At 57.7% G+C, this 20,775-nt stretch overlaps 1 protein-coding gene across 1 annotated transcript; it reads left to right on the top strand.

Annotated features, from left to right (window-relative positions):
* The first annotated feature begins 2,456 nt into the window (after window positions 1-2,456).
* Window positions 2,457-18,530, top strand: COL1A1 (collagen type I alpha 1 chain). Its single transcript, XM_063113008.1, has 51 exons — window positions 2,457-2,562; window positions 4,063-4,257; window positions 4,383-4,417; window positions 4,522-4,557; window positions 4,651-4,752; window positions 5,504-5,575; window positions 5,830-5,874; window positions 6,037-6,090; window positions 6,248-6,301; window positions 6,789-6,842; window positions 6,939-6,992; window positions 7,311-7,364; window positions 7,451-7,495; window positions 7,620-7,673; window positions 7,787-7,831; window positions 8,006-8,059; window positions 8,314-8,412; window positions 8,541-8,585; window positions 8,687-8,785; window positions 8,920-8,973; window positions 9,138-9,245; window positions 9,338-9,391; window positions 9,700-9,798; window positions 9,945-9,998; window positions 10,086-10,184; window positions 10,772-10,825; window positions 11,037-11,090; window positions 11,192-11,245; window positions 11,349-11,402; window positions 11,852-11,896; window positions 11,991-12,089; window positions 12,357-12,464; window positions 12,916-13,023; window positions 13,238-13,291; window positions 13,443-13,496; window positions 13,714-13,821; window positions 13,910-13,963; window positions 14,080-14,133; window positions 14,275-14,436; window positions 14,536-14,643; window positions 14,811-14,918; window positions 15,014-15,067; window positions 15,159-15,266; window positions 15,634-15,687; window positions 15,801-15,908; window positions 16,262-16,315; window positions 16,688-16,795; window positions 16,888-17,170; window positions 17,317-17,507; window positions 17,767-18,009; window positions 18,138-18,530. The coding sequence occupies exons 1-51, from the start codon at window positions 2,460-2,462 to the stop codon at window positions 18,282-18,284; spliced, it is 4,395 nt and encodes a 1,464-aa protein (XP_062969078.1). The 5' UTR covers window positions 2,457-2,459; the 3' UTR covers window positions 18,285-18,530.
* The last annotated feature ends 2,245 nt before the right edge of the window (window positions 18,531-20,775 follow it).

The following is a 20,775-nucleotide window of genomic DNA, read 5'->3' as shown; positions in this document are numbered from 1 at the left end:
GCCCGGAACTGGACATTGTGGCTGTCACACACCACACACAAAGCCCTGACTCTGGGGGTCTCCAATGTCCTTCAGAGCCCCAGGCCCATGACGTGGCAACCCCCACTCCATACCTCTGAGGCTTCATTTCAGGACTCATGTGGGGAGGGGGCTGCAGGCAGGAGCCCTTCTAGCTACAAAACTCAAGGAGCAGGGAAATGGGCTGGTCACATCAACCCTCACACCAAGTCCTGTGACACCCTGCCCTAGACAATCACTCCAAATGTATGTTCCCTCAGAGAAACAGGACCCTTGTCCCCTATTAGAGAGAGGGCACCCCTTGGAACTGACCTACGTTGGAAGGCAGGACTTTGGTGGATCCAGGAGCTGCCATCTCAGCACCTCGGCCCCCTAGTCCTGCCCTGCAGTCGCTGGCACTAGGTGGGGGTAGAGCTTGGGCCACAAGTTGCTGCCACATGGTCGGGATAATTGATGAAGGCCCATCCCTACATTGCTGTCTCTAGCCATGCCTCTCTGGAAATTCTATATTTTCCCTTTAATTATAGCCCCTGCAGTCTCCCTCCGCTGCCCCACCCGCATCGCTCATCCTGGCTGCCCACGGGTCGGCCGACGTGGCTCCCTCCCCTTCTGTTCCCTTGGTCTTTTTTTTTTTTTTTTTCCTTTGCCTTCGTTGCACAAAACCAGCTGGGGGAGGGTGTGGAGAGGGGCGGTGGTGGGGGGAGGTAGTGGAATCTTGGATGGTTTGGGGAGGCGGGACTCCCCGCTTCCACGTTTGCAGCTCTGGAGCAAAGGGGGTGGGGGAGCTGGACAGGAGGCTGAGGAGCTGACAGGGCACTGCAGGGAGACCCCCATTGCCTTCTCTCAGGCCCACAGATTTTGGCAGGACAGGGGGCCTGGACAGATTGGGGTTGAAGCAGAGCACTGTTGGGAAGTTGGGACATGGAGGAAGGGAAGATATTGACTTCTAGACGCGTCTTCCCCCATATAGCCTGGTGTTCTTGGGGTCCTTACCCCCTTTCAGGGTGCAGATGATTCTCTCCTTATTCCAGAGACAGAGAGCAATAGATTGGATTTTCAGGAAAGAGGCGAGGCAGTGGCAAATAGCCTCTAAAATAAGGTCACTGAACCTCCCCTGCAATTCCATCCCAAACCCCCCAAAACAAGTCTCCCTCGGGCACCCAAATTCTGCTATATGTCCCCAACCCCGAGTCCAGGTATAGACAGAGAAGGGGCTTTATGCATTTCTCAGAAGGTCACCCTTTCTGGACAAGTGCTCTCCATCTAGTTTTCCTCTGGTTTGACTGTGCTAGGTAGAAGGGTCTCTAACCAGTCCCTGGTCACAGCCATGGCAGACAAAAGACTTTTTTCTAGGTCACCAGTGATAACAGGCCTCCCCTTAAAAACTCACTCCCCAACTCTGGGGTGAAAGAGTTTGGGGAGTGAATTTGTAGGGGACTGCAACCTCCAATCCACACCTCTGAGTCCCCAGCAATCCCCCCCCACCACCCCGCTGTGCCATCACTCAACACCAAAGCCTCCTTCTGGAGAGACCACCAAGTTTCTCACCCTGTGCCTCAGCTTCCCCACTCCATCTCTCTCAGTCATGCCTGAGGTTTGGAGGAAGGCATTTGAGTCTGTACTGGAGCCTCAGCATGGCAGAAGAATTGACATCCTCAAAACAAATCTCCCCTTGCCAGCACCCACCCCCAAGTATCTGCTTTTTAATGTCTAGAAAGGAATCTCTAAATTGTTCCCCAAATATTCTTTGGCTTCATACTCCAGCCACACCAGCAGACACCCCCAAACGGACACATCCTTTTAACTCCCTGGTTCTCCCATTGCGTTCTCATCTGGCCTCTTTATACTCATTCCTCGGTTCTTGCCAAGGATGTCCCAGGGAGGGTGAATGAGGCATGGCCAGGGGGCCGTCTCCCAATCACCCCCAACCCTTCCACCTTTAGAAGCCTCCCCACCCAGCTCCCCAAGTGCACTTCCTCCAGATTGGAAGTCTCAAGAAGAAAACGGAAGGGGCACCCCTAACCACTCTGTAGCCCACAATGTACTGAGATCCCAGCGGCACCCCCGGCCGCCTCTCTGGCCCAGGCTGGGCTGGGGGGCTGGGGAGGCAGCGCCGCGAAGGGGGGGACGTGGGGTGGACTCCCTTCCCTTCCCTTCCCTTCCCTCCTCCTCCCCCGTCGGTTCCAGCTCCCAAATTGGGGGCCGGGCCAGGCAGCTCTGATTGGCTGGGGGGCGGGCGGCCGGCTCCCCCTCTCTGAGGGGCAGGGTTCCTCCCTGCTCTCCATCAAGATGGTATAAAAGGGGCCACGGCCAGCCGTCGGAGCAGACGGGAGTTTCTCCTCGGGGTCGGAGCAGGAGGCACGCGGAGTGTGAGGCCACGCATGAGCGGACGCTAACCCCCCACCCCAGCCGCAAAGAGTCTACATGTCTAGGGTCTAGACATGTTCAGCTTTGTGGACCTCCGGCTCCTGCTCCTCTTAGCGGCCACCGCCCTCCTGACACACGGCCAAGAGGAAGACCAAGTCGAGGGCCAAGACGAAGACAGTAAGTCCCGAACTGTGGGAATCCAGGGCTCCTTGGTATTGCGCCCCGCGCTCGGTCCGGTCCCGGGGGCCGTGGCCTAGACTGAGACGCGGGATGCTCCGGAGATTCAGGGACGGGGGGCAGATGGGGAGAGCTCGTCCTCTGCGCCCTGGGAGAAGAGGGAGTTCAGCCTGGGGTGGGGATGAGGATAAACGCCCCCCCAGGAGTGGGAGGTGAGGCTGGAGCGCGGTGTCAGTAGCTGGAGGAGGGAATCCCGAGCGCGCAACAGAGAAAGTGGGCATTTGGACCCGGGGTAGCGGGGAAGCACGTCGAAGATGGGTTGGGGGCGCCGAGCTGGGATTTGGAGCCCCGAACGTAAAAGCGATCAGGAAGGCTGTGGGATGATTCATGAGAAAAGATTGTTTGCCCTCTCTGCAGGCTAGACAGTGTTCCTGGGGCTGCGGGGGTGCAAGGCTGAGGGGGGAGGGGGCGCGGAGAGTGGGCGGGCGGGACGATGAGAAACTTTGGCGCGGACTTGGCAGGGCGGGGTCCCTGCGCCCCCTGCTGGTCAACGTGGAGCCCTGCACCTCCCTGTCCCGTGCTTCCGGGCGCTGGAAATAGAGTGGGAAGACTCGGCTTATTGCCAGGCGTGGACCCCACCTCTAGATCTAGAAGATAAACTGGGGATAGCCTCTGCCTCTACAAGAAGTGACCAGGCCGGTGAAATTGACCTCGCCCCAGTCCCCATTGCTTAGCGTTGCCCGCCACCTCGTGGCCACCCGGGTAGATGCCAGCGCCGTGGGCGTGGTTAACTGGATTCTTACTATCTGCGGACTGTTTGATTCTTCGGCTAAGGAGTGACCTAGAGGCATTGGCTGGCTTTAGGGGACTGGAACTGGCCCCGAGAGTAGGCTTTTAAGATGTCTGGGCGCTGGAAGTTAGGGTTTATCCTACTTTTGAGGTACATTTCAAGTCTCTGGGCGGGACCCCACTCCGATCAGCCCCTCCCCTTCTCCAAGCCCCGCCCACGGCATCCCACCTGCCCAGGGAATGGGGGCGGGATGGAGGCGGGATGGGGGCTAGACCTCCCTTCTCCCCTCCCACCCCTCCTCCTGCCTCCCCGCAGACCACTCGTCACGATCCCGCCCTCTTGATGGGGCCCCTTCTGTTCTCTCCCTCCCCTCTCTCCCCGCCGTGGCTTTTTATTTCACTTGGCTTCAGCGCCAATGGGCTGAGGTTGGAGTTGGAAGCAACCCCGGCCTAAATCTTTGTTTAAATTCCTGAGAACTGGAAAGAGTTATAGCCGCCCTGGCCAGGCGCCTCGGCGCTGTCACTGGGGCTGATGAGGAGCAGACGAGCTTTTAAAGATTTGGGGAAAGGGGGAAAAGGGGGGGAGGCGGAAAACGGAAAATCTAAGTGTGCCTCTTAGAGGGGAAGGGCGGGAGAGTTGGGGTCACTGGAGCCCCGAGGTGGGGGTCTCGGGCGCCGCTGACAGCCCCCCTCTTCCCCCACTTGCCCCAGTTCCACCAGTCACCTGCGTACAGAACGGCCTCAGGTACCATGACCGAGACGTATGGAAACCCGAACCCTGCCGGATCTGTGTCTGCGACAACGGCAAAGTGTTGTGCGACGACGTGATCTGTGATGAAACCAAGAACTGTCCCGGCGTCGAACCCCCCGAGGGCGAGTGCTGTCCTGTCTGCCCCGACAGCGCAGGTGCGGCTCGGGCCCGGGGCTGGGGGAGGTCGGGGCCGCTTCCTTGCTCTGGGCCTCGGAGGTCTCTGCCGCCGGAAGCACCGTCAGCAAACCCTGCCTCTAACCCGCGTCTCTTCTTCCTCTAGTGTCACCTACGGACCAAGAAACCACAGGAGTCGAGGTAATCCTCTGCCCTCGCCTTTTGCCACCCCCGCCCCCGTGACTCCTCATCGTCCTCCCTTCTCTAACCCAGCCTCTTTGGTTTCTTCTCCTTCAACCCCATAGGGACCCAAGGGAGACACTGGCCCCCGAGGCCCAAGGGTAAGCGTTGCCAACCCTCCCTAAGCTGGAGGGGGCTGGAGGGGGCGTGGCTCCTAGCCAGAACTCACACTGGCCCCGCCCTCTCCCCTGCAGGGACCCGCAGGCCCCCCTGGCAGAGATGGCATCCCTGGACAACCTGGACTTCCCGGACCCCCCGGACCCCCTGGACCTCCCGGACCTCCTGGCCTCGGAGGAGTAAGTGGACAGTCGAGACACCCGCGGAAGGCCTCATTGTCCCCTCTTCCCCCGTTTTGTTTTTGTATTTTGGCAGATGACATAACTTTATATTTTGAAATAAGTTCAAACGTACAGAAAAGTTGCAAAAATAATGCAAAGAACTCTCATATACCCTTCACAGTTTGTCACACTTTATCGGTCTCTGTTTATGTATACATTCCCCGCCCCCCGAACCATTTGGGAGTAAGTCGCTGATATTGATGTATTTCCTAAAAATAAGAGCATTCTCTTATGTGTTTAATTTCCAAATTTAAATTTAGGAAATTTAACGTTGATCCTATATTATTATCTGATATACAGCCCATATTCAAATTTCACAAATGTCCCAGTAGTCCTTTATAGCATTTTCCCCTGATCCAGGATCCAATCCAGGATTATGAATTGTATTTAATTGTCATGTCTCTTTAGTTTCTATAAATGTGGGATATTCCTCAGGTTTCCCTAGTCTTTAATAACACCGAAAGTTTTTGAAGACTCAGGGTATTTTATAGAGGCCAGTCGTTTTGTAGACTGTCCCTCGATTTGAGATTGTCTGATTAGATTAGAATTAGACGATGCCTTTTTGGCATGCATATCCCACAAGCAGTATTGCAGTCCTTAGTACATGACATCAGGAAGCACACAATGTCCCATTATCAATGATGTCTTCTGCCTTTCAATTCCCTGTCCTAATCCCAATTTCTCATTCACTCTCTCTTGTTTTTTCTAGAACTTTGCACCCCAGTTGTCTTACGGCTATGATGAGAAATCAGCTGGAGGAATTTCCGTGCCTGGTCCCATGGTGAGCCACCAGGGGGAGTAGAGATGACAGAAGAGCAGTGGATAGGCATCCAGGGGAGATGGGCCAGTGCTGGCATATGGGAGTGGCAAGGATGGCTTGGGAGGTAGAGACCATCTGTGGGATCTCAAAGTCCGGAGAGAATGCAGGACAACCAGGTGGTCCCAACAGGAAGAAATGGGAGGTAGCAAGACTACACCGCATTGTGCTTTCCTACAGAGGTATCACCATGGCCCTCTTTTCTTTTCCTTCTGTAGGGCCCCTCTGGTCCTCGTGGTCTCCCCGGCCCCCCTGGCGCACCTGTGAGTATCCAGCAAGTCTTCATATACCACCTTGGGCTTTGGTCTTTTGGAGGGAAGATTGGGATAAGGGCAGGGAAGGAGCTCAGAGATCTCTTGGTGACATAGGGAATGATTGGCAGGGACCTGCCCTTCTAACCCCACCCCTCTCTCCTTGTTCTGCAGGGTCCCCAAGGTTTCCAAGGACCCCCTGGTGAGCCTGGCGAGCCTGGAGCCTCAGTAAGCACTCTCTATACAGATACACGCTCCCCCTACAAGCACTCAGATTTTCCTATTGAAGGACCCCTCACCTGGGATCTTCCTCACCTCCTTCTTCTAATCCCAATCTCTTTCCTTATCCTGAGATTCTAACCACTTCTCCTCCTATCTCCTCTAGGGTCCCATGGGTCCCCGCGGTCCCGCTGGCCCCCCTGGCAAGAACGGAGATGATGTAAGTAGCCCCAGTGAAAAGATACCATCTGACCCCATGGCCTCCATGGGTTGGGTCCCTTAATCTCCACCCCAGTGCCCCAGCATCTTCGGAAAAAGGGCAAGTTCTCCCTGAAGCACGAACTGTCCTTGAACAATGATCTTTACCCTTAGTGGGATGTGTTTCCCCATCTCCCCAACGGGCTGATGTTCCACCCCTCACCCCAGCCACATAAAAGCAATCCCCACCCCATCCCTCGAGGTAAACAAGACTTGTGGCTTCGCTCTCCATATGGTGAAGTGCTGTGACAGAAACAAACAAATTCCTTTGGAGGGACTCAAATTTTCCCAAACAAGGGTTTTGAGGTAGATTGAAACTGAGCTCTAGATTCAAAGACACGATTCTCAGTCCCCAAACCTGATCTTCAACAATCCTAAGAAGATGGAGACTTCCCACATGTTTCCAGCCCCTGGGGGCAGAGGCATGATGGGTTTTCTCTCCCTCTCAGGGGGAAGCTGGAAAACCTGGTCGTCCTGGTGAGCGTGGGCCTCCTGGGCCTCAGGTGAGCAGGCGGTGTGGGGTGTGGCCGGACCCCTGGGCTTGGCTGCATTTGTGTCCAGTGTTGCATTCTAATGGCCCTTCCTTGTTTTCTCTCCAGGGTGCTCGGGGATTGCCTGGAACAGCTGGTCTACCTGGAATGAAGGGACACAGAGTGAGTCTCCTCTAAATCATTAAGCTCCTAAGGTCCCTAGCACCATACCATTACAGCCCCTTCCCAAAAGGATCCTGGTGGGTGGCAGCTACAGAAGTCCCAAAGGATAGAGGGTAGACATCCAAAAGAAGTTCCCTCCAGGGAGAGAAGTCCCAGTAAAAGGACTGGTGAGATCTTGGGCCAGTTGGGGTTTAGTCTAGCTCAGATACAGGGAGGTGGCTGTAGTGACCTCCTGAGTCTCCTTCTCAGATCTGGGTGGGTGTCAAGGTGGTCCACCCTCTCCACAGGGTCTCACCTTGTCCCTCCTTTCTATCTTAGGGCTTCAGTGGTTTGGATGGTGCCAAGGGAGATGCTGGTCCTGCTGGTCCCAAGGTAAGAGGCTGTCTGAATGTCCTCCACTCCCCCACCCCCAGACCCACCATAAATGAATTGCTCACTCTTTATCCCCTGCTCTGTAGGGTGAGCCTGGTAGCCCTGGTGAAAATGGAGCTCCTGGTCAGATGGTGAGTATGCTTTGTTCTAGAAGGAAGGGAAGGAAGAGGGAGCAGCTCGCAGGGGCAAGATGGAGGCCTGGGGGATGCCAAATTTCATTTCATTTCATTTGGCTTCTCTTGGTTTGATTGTTAGGGTCCCCGTGGTCTGCCTGGTGAGAGAGGTCGCCCTGGAGCCCCTGGCCCTGCTGTAAGTACTTCTGACCCCTTGGGGGATTCCTGGACTCTGGATGGGGTTCCCCAGAAGCTGCAGTGACTGGCCAATGCTCAGTGGCCATAACCGGGGCTTTGCCTCTCCTGCAGGGTGCTCGTGGAAATGACGGTGCTACTGGTGCTGCTGGACCCCCTGTGAGTATGGCCCCTGATCTCAGTGCCTGGGAGTGGGGAGGGGTCTCAGTGTCAGCTCTGGGGACTGACACCGAGGGTGGGCCATGTTGGTCTGAACTCCAGGACTTCTTCTGTCCCGGGAGTGACTTGCAGCTGCCACCTTCCTTCTTGCCAACATCTCCATTTCATTCACAGGGTCCCACTGGCCCCGCTGGTCCTCCTGGCTTCCCTGGTGCTGTTGGTGCTAAGGTGAGACCCCCGCCCTCCTCTGAACATGACTCTCACAGGCCAAGGGGTGGGTGTCTTCCTGCTCCCCAAACCAGAGGGACCCAAAGTGGCAAGACAGAAACCTATTCCCCAATATCTTTGTCCTGGGGTCCCCTTCTCTGATCATAGAGTCTTGATTCTTGGTCTCCTGTCCCTGCCTTCCCTTGCCACCACCATCCAGAGGTAAGATTGGGTTCTTCAGGGTGGCTTCTGACATGTTCTTTCTTCTGATCCAGGGTGAATCTGGTCCCCAAGGAGCCCGAGGATCTGAAGGTCCCCAGGGTGTACGTGGTGAGCCTGGCCCTCCTGGCCCTGCTGGTGCTGCTGGCCCTGCCGTAAGTGTCCCCTCCTCAATGTTCCCTGTGTTGCTCGCTTCGGCAGCACATATACTCAATGTTCCCTGTGCCACTTTCCAACCTTGGAGTCCTTGCCTGTCACTCACCCTCCTTTCTCTGTGCCACAGGGAAACCCTGGTGCTGATGGACAACCTGGTGCTAAAGGTGCCAATGTAAGTATCCTGCCAGGTTTCAGTCCTACTCCTGGTGCCCACCTGCCACCTGCCCCATGCCCTCCACTCCTGGGCTCAACTGTCTGTTCTGCCTCCCACAGGGTGCTCCTGGTATTGCTGGTGCTCCTGGCTTCCCTGGTGCCCGAGGCCCCTCTGGTCCTCAGGGCCCCAGCGGCCCTCCTGGTCCCAAGGGTAACAGCGTAAGTACAAACCTCTGCCTTCTGCCCCACCCTGTGAGCAGGCTCCAGTGTGGCCCTCATCTGGGGAGCATGAAGACGCAGGCCCGCTGAGCACCCTCCAGCTTGGCTCATCCTCTTCTCCTCCCCCCATGCAGGGTGAACCTGGTGCTCCCGGCAGCAAAGGAGATGCTGGTGCCAAGGGAGAGCCCGTAAGTCCCCTGCCATCCCGGGCAGCTCAGCTCATCCTGCCCTGAGAGCCCCTGGCCTGCTGGAGGAGGCCCTGGTGCTGGAGGCCCAGCTTCAGGCCAGCTCCAGGGTTGGCACCAGGATGGCCCCTCACCACTGGCCGCCCCCTCCTCTCTGCCCTCTCCAGGGCCCTACTGGTGTTCAAGGACCCCCTGGCCCTGCTGGGGAAGAAGGAAAGCGAGGAGCCCGAGGTGAACCTGGACCCACTGGCCTGCCTGGACCTCCTGGCGAGCGTGTGCGTGCCCCTTCCCACCTTCTCCTTCTCCAGCCCAATGCCGGCCTAGTGCCCTGTGCCTCTGAGCTCACCGGCCTCCTCTCCTCCTGCAGGGTGGACCTGGTAGCCGTGGTTTCCCTGGTGCAGATGGTGTTGCTGGTCCCAAGGTAACCTCTCTTCATGCCCAGGAGTCTGACCCCGCCGTGCCCTGGGCTCTGCCTTCCTCTTCTGTTGCGGTCCACCCCTCCCACTGCCCACTCCCATGGTCACTAGTGCTCCATGCTGCAGCTGCAGATGTGTGTGTCAGTTTTTCTCTTAACACTTGGCTTCATCTTGACGCTCTCAACCCCAGTGCCCCTCGAAGCCTACCTGAACCAGCTCCCCCACCCCTCCCCGGAAGGAAGAAGATGCTAGCCCATGGTAAAGAGGCCTAGACTTGAGACCCTAATTTTCCTGTGACTTCCTCCCCAACTAGGGTCCCGCTGGTGAACGTGGTTCTCCTGGCCCTGCTGGCCCCAAAGGTTCTCCTGGTGAATCTGGTCGTCCCGGTGAAGCTGGCCTGCCTGGTGCCAAGGTGCGACTCCAGCCCGGCTGCCGGTCCCCTGTGGGGTCTGGGATGCGGTGTTCTGGAGCGGGCCCGTGGGTCTGCCCTGTGGACTCTCCCTCCTAGCCCATCCCCCTCCCTCTTCTACCCACTCATGCCTCTCTGCCCGCCCCTAGGGTCTGACTGGAAGCCCTGGCAGTCCTGGTCCTGATGGCAAAACTGGCCCCCCTGTAAGTATCACTGCCCCTGGGTCCCCCCAACTCTCCTGTCTGCCTGCCCTCTGTCCTCATCACTGCTTTCGTGCCTCCCATCCTTAGGGTCCCGCTGGTCAAGATGGTCGCCCTGGACCCCCAGGCCCCCCTGGTGCCCGTGGTCAGGCTGGAGTGATGGGATTCCCTGGCCCTAAAGGTGCAGCTGTGAGTACTCAGTGATGAGCGACGCAGAGCCAGGGACTGACACACCCAGGAGGCAAGAGTCCTGGGCTCTGGGCCCAGCTCTGCCACTGACTTGCTGTGTGGCCTCGGGCCACCCACTGCCCCTTTCTGGACCTCAGTCTCCCTACCTGTAAAACGAAAGGCCTCAGGCTCTATCACCAGTGCTGTGTCTCTGGAAATAAGTATTGTTGGCAGCCTCCCCACCCCACCCCTGTACAGGCCTTTGAAATGTAGTCATCCCAAATCTCGGTGGGTTATTTGAGGTTCAGAAGGAGACACCAGAGATGAAAGCCCCTTGCAGTTCAGGTCACCACAGGCATATAACAGGGAGAAGGAAGGGGAACAGGTGAAGGGAGCCAGAGCCTGAAGGGCATCTGGTTTGTGGGGAGAGGGCTCAGGGGGCAGCTAAGGGACCAACCAACCAAAGCCAGCCACAGTGTTGCCCAGGGCTTGTAAAGTCTTTTGATAAGAAAGCCCTCGAAACACTCCACTCAAAGAGAACAGGAAGGACCCAGGAGGCCCTGGTTTTTCACTTCAGCCCCCTCAACCCCGACTCCCTCTCTGCACAGGGAGAGCCCGGCAAAGCTGGAGAGCGCGGTGTTCCCGGACCCCCTGGCGCTGTCGTAAGTATCCCCTTTTGGTCCTTATCCCATCCCTGCCCCCACCCATGACAGGACCCCCGCCCCACAGGAGGGATGCAGGAGGCCACAGCACATCACCGGGGCACTGGGAGCTCCCTGCGGGGTCTGCTTTGCCCGTCCACCCGTGCCCTCTTCCTCCAGCTGCCTGCCCACCGAGCCTTACCACCCTGAGTTCTCTGCTCTCTCCCCACAGGGTCCCGCTGGCAAGGATGGAGAAGCTGGAGCTCAGGGACCCCCTGGCCCTGCTGTAAGTGTCCTTCATGGGGAGATGTGAGGGTCAGGAATGGAGAGACCCCCTTGCCCCCCATCCTTGGCCTGCCAGTGGCCACAGCATCCTCTCCCCGACAGGGTCCCGCTGGTGAGAGAGGCGAACAAGGCCCCGCTGGCTCCCCCGGATTCCAGGTGAGCCTCATGCTGTCGCGGTGTCGCGGGGAGTGGGGAACACCTGTTTGTTCTCTTCCAGATTCTAAACCTTCCCCTTCCCTCTCCTGTTTCCCACCTACAGGGTCTCCCTGGCCCTGCTGGTCCTCCTGGTGAAGCAGGCAAACCTGGCGAACAGGTAAGAGGTAGCAACCGGCAGAGGGGTGGGAAATGCAGGAAATACGGAGGGACAGGCCACTGCTCCTAGCTACTCAGACCACTGTCAGCTAGAGGGATGGAGGTTAGACACCAGGAAGAACTTCCTATCATGAAGGGAGCTGTGCAGAGGGAAGCAGGGAGCTGCATGGCTGCTTGTCTAGGTGACTTTTAAGAGCTGCTGGAACTTTCCCTCAACTTTCTGATTATAACTCTTTGTCCAGAGTTTGGGGAGAGGGGAGGCCTTTGACACATTTTGAGGAGTAGAGGAGCTGTTAGGGACAATCCTAGCTAAGTGCCGAGAAGGGATTCATCGTCTCTCTTCACAATCCTGAGGACAGCCACAGGAGGAGGGATGGGAGTTCTTCTAGTGGGGAGGACCAAGGCAGGTTTGGCTCAATGTCTGTTGCTCTCCCCCCACCCGCCCCCTAGGGTGTTCCTGGAGACCTTGGTGCCCCTGGGCCCTCTGGAGCAAGAGTAAGTAGAGCTTCTCTCCCTACTCTGGTTCAGATGTCCTGCACTTGGCTCTGGCTCTGGAGCAGCCATCACGTGACCTGTCCTTCCCTTCTAGGGCGAGCGAGGTTTCCCAGGCGAACGTGGTGTGCAAGGTCCCCCTGGTCCTGCTGGTCCCCGTGGGTCCAACGGTGCTCCTGGCAATGATGGTGCTAAGGTGAGTGCAGACCAGGGACCAAGTCTTGCCCCTCCTGCAGCAGGGGACGATGAACTATGATCAAAGCCCTTGAGATACGGGTGGGCAGAGGACAAGACCAGAGTGGGGGCCCACATGCAGCCTGAAGCATGAGCTGTAAGTCTCCTCTTAGCTGGTGCCTGTCTTTGGCCTTGAAACCAAGCCTAGGCGATACCAAAATGTGGCTCAGGGATATGACCCACTGCTGGGACCCCAGGCCTTACTCCAGTCTTCTTGTTTGTCACAAAGGGTGATGCTGGTGCCCCTGGAGCCCCCGGTAGCCAGGGAGCCCCTGGCCTTCAGGGAATGCCTGGTGAACGTGGTGCAGCTGGTCTTCCAGGACCCAAGGGTGACAGAGTAAGTTCCCTTTCCCCTCCCCTGAGCCCTTCATGGTTCCCATCTTTCTGCTTTGGACCCCTCAGCATCTCTCCTTCTCCTTGGGATCTTTCCCTCTTCTCTTTAATCCTCTCCCTTCTTCCCCTCTGGCCTCTGCTGGTGAATCCTCTGCCTGTGGTCTAGGCCCTTCTCTCCCCGTGAGTTACCATGGTGATGAGAGGTGGAGTGTCTCCTTGATTGAGCCTCCTTTGTTTATCCCCCCGCACAAGTCCAGGGCCTCTCAACCCAGGTTCTACCTGAATGCCCAGGAAGGTATTTTTTCCCCTAAAGGGACCTTGAGTCCTTGGCACAGGTGGACACGGGGCAGGTGCGGCGGGCTTCTCAGGGGTCCCAAACACAAGCAGGACACGATATGTATCTAGGTTGCCTCCTTGCCCCACACTGGAAGTTTCAGGTTTCCCCATGTCTTTAGGGTGATGCTGGTCCCAAAGGTGCTGATGGTTCTCCTGGCAAAGATGGTGTTCGTGGTCTGACTGGCCCCATTGGTCCTCCTGGCCCTGCTGGTGCTGCTGGTGACAAGGTGAGATAGCTGCCACCCCCCCTTCTTGCCTAACACAACTTCCCAGCAAGCCTGGGTATGGCTCTGCAGGGGAGGCAGGTCCTGCCACACTGGGCTGGTGACCCAGGCAGTTGGAGGGACCAGAAGGGAGAGGGAGGCTTACTCTCCTGGGATTATCTGCCAGGAGTGTCAGGGTGGGCTCCCTTACCTTGAGCTTCTTGTCCTTCCCCCTTAGGGTGAATCTGGTCCCAGTGGCCCTCCTGGTCCCACTGGAGCTCGTGGCGCCCCCGTAAGTACAGAAGACCCATTAAGACCCCATACTCAGCCCTTCTTTCCCTTCATACTGCACCCCTGGCCCTCCTTCTGTCCCTCGTCCTCTACCCCATCCCTACCTTCCCTGATGTCTGGGCATCTCTCCAATTTGCCTCCTTTCCTTCTAGGGAGACCGTGGTGAGCCTGGTCCCCCCGGCCCTGCTGGCTTCGCTGGTCCCCCTGTGAGTACCAAGACCCCTTTCATTCACCAACTGGGACCTGGGACCTCTGAAGACAGAGGCATCAGCCTGAGTGGGGGGAATAGGGTGGGGAGGAGATTGTTTCCCATCCAGGCATCTTCCTGCCTCTCGTTACTGCTCCTCCCCCAGCCCTGCGGAACCTTCTGGCTCCCTGCACTGCCATATTCCCTGCCTCCACTCACCACGCTCCCTCCCCCAGGGTGCTGATGGCCAACCTGGTGCTAAAGGCGAGCCTGGTGATGCTGGTGCAAAAGGCGACGCTGGTCCCCCTGGCCCTGCTGGAGCTGCTGGACCCCCTGGCCCCATTGTGAGTATCTTGCCCTCTGTACCCCCAGATGCCAGCAGGCTCGGAGCCAGGCCCAGCCCAGGTTTGACACCTCTGTGTTCTCCTACAGGGTAACGTTGGTGCTCCTGGACCCAAAGGTGCTCGTGGCAGCGCTGGTCCCCCTGTGAGTATCACCTGCCTCTCTGCCAAGCCTCACTCCAGCCGGTGTTCACAGGCGGGGGCGGCTGGGCCAGGTGAGTTGGCTGTTCTTCTGAGTGCTCCTTTGCTCTTTTCTGCCAGGGTGCTACTGGTTTTCCTGGTGCTGCTGGCCGAGTCGGTCCCCCCGGCCCCTCTGTAAGTATCTGTGCTGGAATCCACTGCTTTAGGTTGGGGGTGACAGGCACAGGTCTGTCTGGAGGATGGTGGGCCCGACTGAGGCCTCAGTGACACTCTGGAATCCACTGGAGTCTGACAGCCCCTCTCTTCCCCATTCAGGGAAATGCTGGACCCCCTGGCCCTCCTGGCCCTGCTGGCAAAGAAGGCGGCAAAGGTCCCCGTGGTGAGACTGGCCCCGCTGGACGTCCTGGTGAAGTTGGTCCCCCTGGCCCCCCTGGCCCTTCTGGCGAGAAAGGATCCCCTGGTGCTGATGGACCTGCTGTAAGTGCCAGCTCAGAGCTCTGTAGCTCCGGAGGTGTCTGCAGTGGGAGCTGTTCCTGCGCCTCTGTAAAGCACCTCATCTCCTGTCTGCCTCCCCAGGGTGCTCCTGGTACTCCTGGACCTCAGGGTATTGCTGGACAGCGTGGTGTGGTCGGCCTGCCTGGTCAGCGAGGAGAAAGAGGCTTCCCTGGTCTTCCTGGCCCCTCTGTGAGTGCCCTCCTTACCTTTGGGGACCCTGAGTCCCAAGTCACAGGATTTGGAGGGTGTGGGATGGGGGTGGTGGAGCCAGTGAGGATGGATTTGCTAGAGATTATCTCGGGGGCTCTGGGGTCCTCCCCACTCTATCTCTGCCCTGACTCTTTCTTCTTCCTTAGGGTGAACCTGGCAAACAAGGTCCTTCTGGAGCAAGTGGTGAACGTGGTCCCCCTGGCCCCATGGGCCCCCCTGGACTGGCCGGACCCCCTGGTGAATCTGGACGTGAGGTGAGTCATCCCTGACCCCCATGCTAGTGCCATCTTGGCCTTGGCCTGAGCCTCCCTCCCCTGACTGACGTACACTTCTCCCCTCTCTTTCTCAGGGATCTCCTGGTGCTGAAGGCTCCCCTGGACGAGATGGTGCTGTTGGCCCCAAGGTGAGGTGGCTACACCCCAGGGCCACTCCCCTGCCACAGCCTGGCCCCTTCAGCTGGGGTTGACCCATATTCCCTGCTCTCCCCTTCCCAGGGTGACCGTGGTGAGACTGGCCCTGCTGGCCCCCCTGGTGCTCCTGGTGCTCCTGGTGCCCCTGGCCCCGTTGGCCCTGCTGGCAAGTCCGGCGATCGTGGTGAGACTGTAAGTAGCAGGGCTCGGCTCTCCTTCTGGTCAGGCCAGGGATCTCCAGGCCTACTTAGAGGCCTGGAGATGGGCATCTGACTTCACCCAGGCTGGGGAGGAGAGGAGGTCTTATAAGACATCCAGACCTGGAGCCCCTCTGCCAGACAGTACCATCTCCCCCAAGGAATGGAGTTTGCCCCAGTTCACCTAAAGCCCAGCTCTGGGAAGGTTGATCTGGAGGTCAGGAAAGATGACCACAATCGGAAGGTTGAGGAGAAAGAGGGATCTGGCTGAGGGAGGACTCTCACCCCACAGCTCAGGCTATGCCAACCCCCAGTCTCAGCCTTCCCTGGCCAAGATCTAATGCGCTCTCTGCTCTCTCCAGGGTCCTTCTGGTCCTGCTGGTCCCATCGGCCCTGTTGGTGCCCGTGGCCCTGCTGTAAGTGCCCTGCTGTCTCCCTGTGCCTCAGAACCCTTGTCTAGATGCAGACAGCACCCCACTGAGCAGCCACGGAACTTCCACCTGACATCTGGTCCCTACCTCTCTTCTAGGGACCCCAAGGCCCCCGTGGTGACAAGGGTGAGACAGGTGAACAGGGCGACAGAGGCATTAAAGGTCACCGTGGCTTCTCTGGTCTCCAGGGTCCCCCTGGCCCTCCTGTGAGTATGCTCAGCCCTTCCTCAGTCCCCAACTGCCATCAAGTCCTCTATCATCTCCCCATGCCATGCTGTGTGATGGTGGGAGGGGCACTTTGCCTCAGTTTCTACCTCTGGATAGTCATTCTGACTCCTCCCTAGTGGTGACTGGGGTCTGAAGATTTATGGACATTTCCAAGTAGCTTCTGAGAGGACGAGGGGTGCACAGAGAGGGATTGCAGCAGGGGGGTCTCAGCTTGTGGACACCCTGGGGCTAGATTTCCAGAATAAGAGGGGCACGGGTTTCTCCCCAGCCAGCCCCGCTGGCTGCATTTGACCCACACGGGACCTGAATTGCCTTTGTGTCTGTCCTTCAGGGCTCTCCTGGTGAACAAGGTCCCTCTGGAGCCTCTGGTCCTGCTGGTCCCCGCGTAAGTCACACCTCTATCTCCTCTTCCTGGGCCCCATGCCCAGGCTCCCCTCAGGGACCTCTGTCTGGGACACAGGCATCCCTCATCTCTCTGAAGGGGGCTTTAGGGACAGGGGCTGGGGGGAGTGAAGGAGTCCTGAACAATGGTATTCATCCCTCAGCCTGCACCCTCTGCTCTCCTTCCTCCCACACAAAATGTTTCCTGGCCCAGCTGTGGGAATGAGCATCAAAGCGTCTCAGGGAAAGAGGCAGAGACTGGCTCCAGGAGGCTGTGGCACCAGAGCCAGCAGGGAGGGTGGCGGGCTTCTCCGCCAGAGTGGGGGATGTCTTGGGCTTTCTGGCAGGCTTTCTGCAACCATTCCCCTCAATGCAGGGTCCCCCTGGCTCTGCTGGTGCTCCTGGCAAAGACGGACTCAATGGCCTCCCAGGCCCCATCGGCCCCCCTGGTCCTCGCGGTCGCACTGGTGATGCCGGTCCTGTTGTAAGTAGCCACCCACGCCTCTGCCTCATAGCCCTCCAGCCCTGGGAGCACGCAGACACAGGTAATCCCTACTCTCCTCCCTCTCTGCACAGGGTCCCCCCGGTCCTCCTGGACCCCCTGGTCCTCCTGGTCCTCCCAGTGCTGGTTTCGACTTCAGCTTCCTGCCCCAGCCACCTCAAGAGAAGGCTCACGATGGCGGCCGTTACTACCGTGCCGATGATGCCAATGTGGTCCGTGACCGTGACCTCGAGGTGGACACCACTCTCAAGAGCCTGAGCCAGCAGATTGAGAACATCCGGAGCCCTGAGGGCAGCCGCAAGAACCCTGCCCGCACCTGCCGCGACCTCAAGATGTGCCACTCTGACTGGAAGAGCGGTGAGGGCCTGAGCTGGCTGCCCCTTCCTCCTCCTCCTGCCATGCCTGTGTCCCCACAACAATGTTCCATGCTCACATGTGCCCCACTTCCATATGGTGCTGGCTTCCTATGTCCCCTGACTTCACCTTGCTGTGCCCCACTGCAGGAGAGTACTGGATTGACCCCAACCAAGGCTGCAACCTGGATGCCATCAAGGTCTTCTGCAACATGGAGACAGGTGAGACCTGCGTGTACCCCACTCAGCCCAGCGTGGCCCAGAAGAACTGGTACATCAGCAAGAACCCCAAGGACAAGAGGCATGTCTGGTTCGGCGAGAGCATGACCGACGGATTCCAGGTACGTGAGCTGGACCATAGGGCCACTCTCAGGAGGTGGGCTAGCCAGGTGTCCAGAAGGGACATGAAGTCCTGGAGAGGACTAGATCTCTGCTAAGTGCGATGGACAGAGTTGGGCTGGGAGGTGGAAGTCCTGAGTCCTTGATACTGGCGCAGGGTGTCTGTGGGCAAGTGACACCCCCTTTGAAGTTAGGGTCCATTGGGACTCTCTCAGAGGCTCCTGCGTGGTTCCTCACCTCTCTCTCTCCCCTCCCCTGCAGTTCGAGTATGGTGGTGAGGGCTCCGACCCTGCTGATGTGGCCATCCAGCTGACCTTCCTGCGCCTGATGTCCACCGAGGCTTCCCAGAACATCACCTACCACTGCAAGAACAGCGTGGCCTACATGGACCAGCAGACCGGGAACCTCAAAAAGGCCTTGCTCCTCCAGGGCTCCAATGAGATCGAGATCAGGGCTGAGGGCAACAGCCGCTTCACCTACAGCGTCACCGTGGATGGCTGCACGGTGAGTCCCCCGAGTCCCCAGGCAGGGCCCCATCTCTCTGGACTGTGGCGTCTTTGGCAAGCCTAGTTCCCCTCACTCCATCACTCCCACTTGTTAATGCCCCCTCCATTGTCTGCCCTCCACCCCAGAGTCACACTGGAGCCTGGGGCAAGACAGTGATCGAATACAAAACCACCAAGACCTCCCGCCTGCCCATCATCGATGTGGCTCCCTTGGACGTTGGCGCCCCAGACCAGGAATTCGGCTTCGACATTAGCCCTGTTTGCTTCCTGTAAACTCCCTCCACCTCGACCTGGCTCCCTCCCACCCAACCCACTTCCCCCCCACTCTGGAAACAGACAAACAACCCAAACTGAACCCCCAAAAAGCCAAAAAATGGGAGACAATTTCACATGGACTTTGGAAAATATTTTTTTCCGTTGCATTCATCTCTCAAACTTAGTTTTTATCTTTGACCAACTGAACATGACCAAAAACCAAAAGTGCATTCAACCTTACCAAAAAAGAAAAAAAAAGAATAAATAAATAACTTTTTAAAAAAAGGAAGCTTGGTCCACTTGCTTGAAGACCCATGAGGGGGTAAGTCCTTTTCTGCCCATTGGGCTTATGATACCCCAACACTGCCCTTTCTGCTCCTTTCTCCACCCCCCTTGGGGCCTCCCCTCCACTCCTCCCTAAATCTAAGTCTCCCCAAAAGACACAGGAAACAATGCATTGTCTGCCCAGCAACCAAAGGCAATGCTGAACCACCCAAGTGGCCCGCAGCCCCCAGCCCACTCCCTCCCACCCAGGACCCCCAAACTCTGGGGAGACCTGGGGTTCTCAGACTGCCAAAGAAGCCTTGCCATCCCCGTGGCCCCTGTACCAAACCCCTCTTCGTTTTTTGAGGGGGCCATGCCGGGGGAGCCACCGGCCCCTTACCGGGTTCAGAGGAGAGCCACGACAGACAGAGCGGAAACATCGGATTTGGGGAAAGCGTGTCAATCCCCCGAGCCGCAGGGCTGGGTGGGAGATTGTCTGTTCCTTGTGTAACTGTGTTGCTGAAAGACTACCTCGTTCTTGTCTTTGTGTGTCACCGGGGCAACTGCGTGGGGGCGGGGATGGGGACAGGGTGGAAGTGACTCCCCATTTTATATCAAAGGTGCTACATCTATGTGACGGGGCGGGGTGGGGAGGGAATCACTGGTGCTATAGAAGTTGAGATGCCACCCCCCCAGGCCAGCAAATGTTCCTTTTTGTTCAAAGTCTTTTTATTCTTTGGTTTTTTTTTTTTTTTCTTTTTTCTTTTTTCTTTTTTTTCCCGTGGATGGGGACTCATGTGAATTTTCTAAAGGTGCTATTTAACACAGCGGGAGAGAGTGCCGTGGCTCCAGCCGCTCACTCTCCGCCCTCTCTCCACCTGCCCCTGGCTTCTCAGGCCTCGCTCTCACCTCTCTCCTCTGAAACCCTCTCTCCTGCCGCTGCAGCCCATCCTCCCTGCCTCTCTCCCGGTCTGTCCTGTATCTTCTCTCGCCGGGTTTCAGAGCACAACTTCCCAAAGCACAAAGCAGTTTTTCCCCTAGGGGTGGGAGGAAGCAAGAGACTCTGTACCTATTTTGTATGTGTATAATAATTTGAGATGTTTTTAATTATTTTGATTGCTGGAATAAAGCATGTGGAAATGACCCAAACATATCTGCAGTGGCCTCCTGATTTCCTTCCTTGGGGTTGGGGGGAGTGGGAGAAGTGGGGGGGGGGGCTCTAGGGTGGGTGGGCTCGCCTCCCACTTCCTGCCCTTTCCCTCTTCCCCCTTCTCTTCTAGCTCCGTCTATAGCCCCTCCACCTTCCCTTTGCCTTTTTTATGCCTTAAACTTTTTTCTTTCCTCTTTTATTTTTCTCTTTCTTGCAATCCTCCTTGCAGTGCCATGCAGGGAACCCACTTGTGCAGCGACGCACACACGCACGCACACATGCACACTTCCCTCCAGATCCTGGGGGTGGGGTGGGGAGGTAGGGGGGCCCAAACCTCATGCCCACGCTCCCATCAGCATCATCAACTCTCCACTGCCACGGGCACCTTGCAGGTTGGGGGGTTGGGGGGATGGGTGGCACTGCTCACGGGTACCACCGTGAGTATCATGGGTGTTGGGAGGATGAAGGACATGGGAGCCCCTCAGCAAGGCCTCTCCCTGGACAAACGTGGGGTCATCTGGCCTCTACTCCTTCCTCACCCCCTCTGAGCTCCTGCCAAGCCGCATGGCGTGAGGAGGGTCTGCTGAGCCTGCCCAGGGCTGCGAGGAGACCAGGAGGAAGGAATGCCCCAGCGCATGCTCACGGGCTCCCAGGGGACTGAGGGAGAGGGTCCAGCCCTCACAAAAGCTTCCCGGGGGTCTTGAAGAGCTGCAATTAAGGTGCTTACAGGGTGCTCTTAGGAAGGACAGAGGCCCCAGCCCTTCTGGGTATGTCCTGGGTCCCTTTTGGCTTCCTGAACCCCCAGAACATGAGACCCCTGGGTATGGGGTGGTCTGGGGAGTTGTTTTGCCCAGCCCCAGCCTCCTGCCCACTCCTTTTCCTTTCTTTTTTTCTCAAATCCTTGCTTCCTCCTCCTCCTCCTTCTCCCTCCTCTTTTCCCTCATCCTCTGCCTGACCCTCTCTGCCTGCCTGAGAACCTGAGGCCCCAAGAGGGAGGGTGACTGGTTGGCTCCCCAACCTCAGGGAATGGGGACAGTGGTGTGTGGTCAGTGGAGGACAGAGAATCCAGAGGGTTGGGAGCCTGGAGCAAACCGG

Source organism: Cynocephalus volans, chromosome 10 (genome assembly GCF_027409185.1).
Source record: "Cynocephalus volans isolate mCynVol1 chromosome 10, mCynVol1.pri, whole genome shotgun sequence".
NCBI lineage: Eukaryota > Metazoa > Chordata > Mammalia > Dermoptera > Cynocephalidae > Cynocephalus > Cynocephalus volans.
Note: the sequence above shows the minus strand (reverse complement) of the source record. Positions and strands in the feature narration are given on the sequence as shown.

Excerpts from the sequence above, each read along its gene's own strand:
- COL1A1 (XM_063113008.1), top strand. The coding sequence starts at position 2,460 with ATGTTCAGCTTTGTGGACCTCCGGCTCCTGCTCCTCTTAGCGGCCACC. Across the intron at positions 8,413-8,540 it reads CTGGTGCTGCTGGCCCTGCC|GGAAACCCTGGTGCTGATGG; the intron begins GTAAGTGTCCCC and ends TCTGTGCCACAG. Across the intron at positions 14,644-14,810 it reads CTGGTCTTCCTGGCCCCTCT|GGTGAACCTGGCAAACAAGG; the intron begins GTGAGTGCCCTC and ends CTTCTTCCTTAG.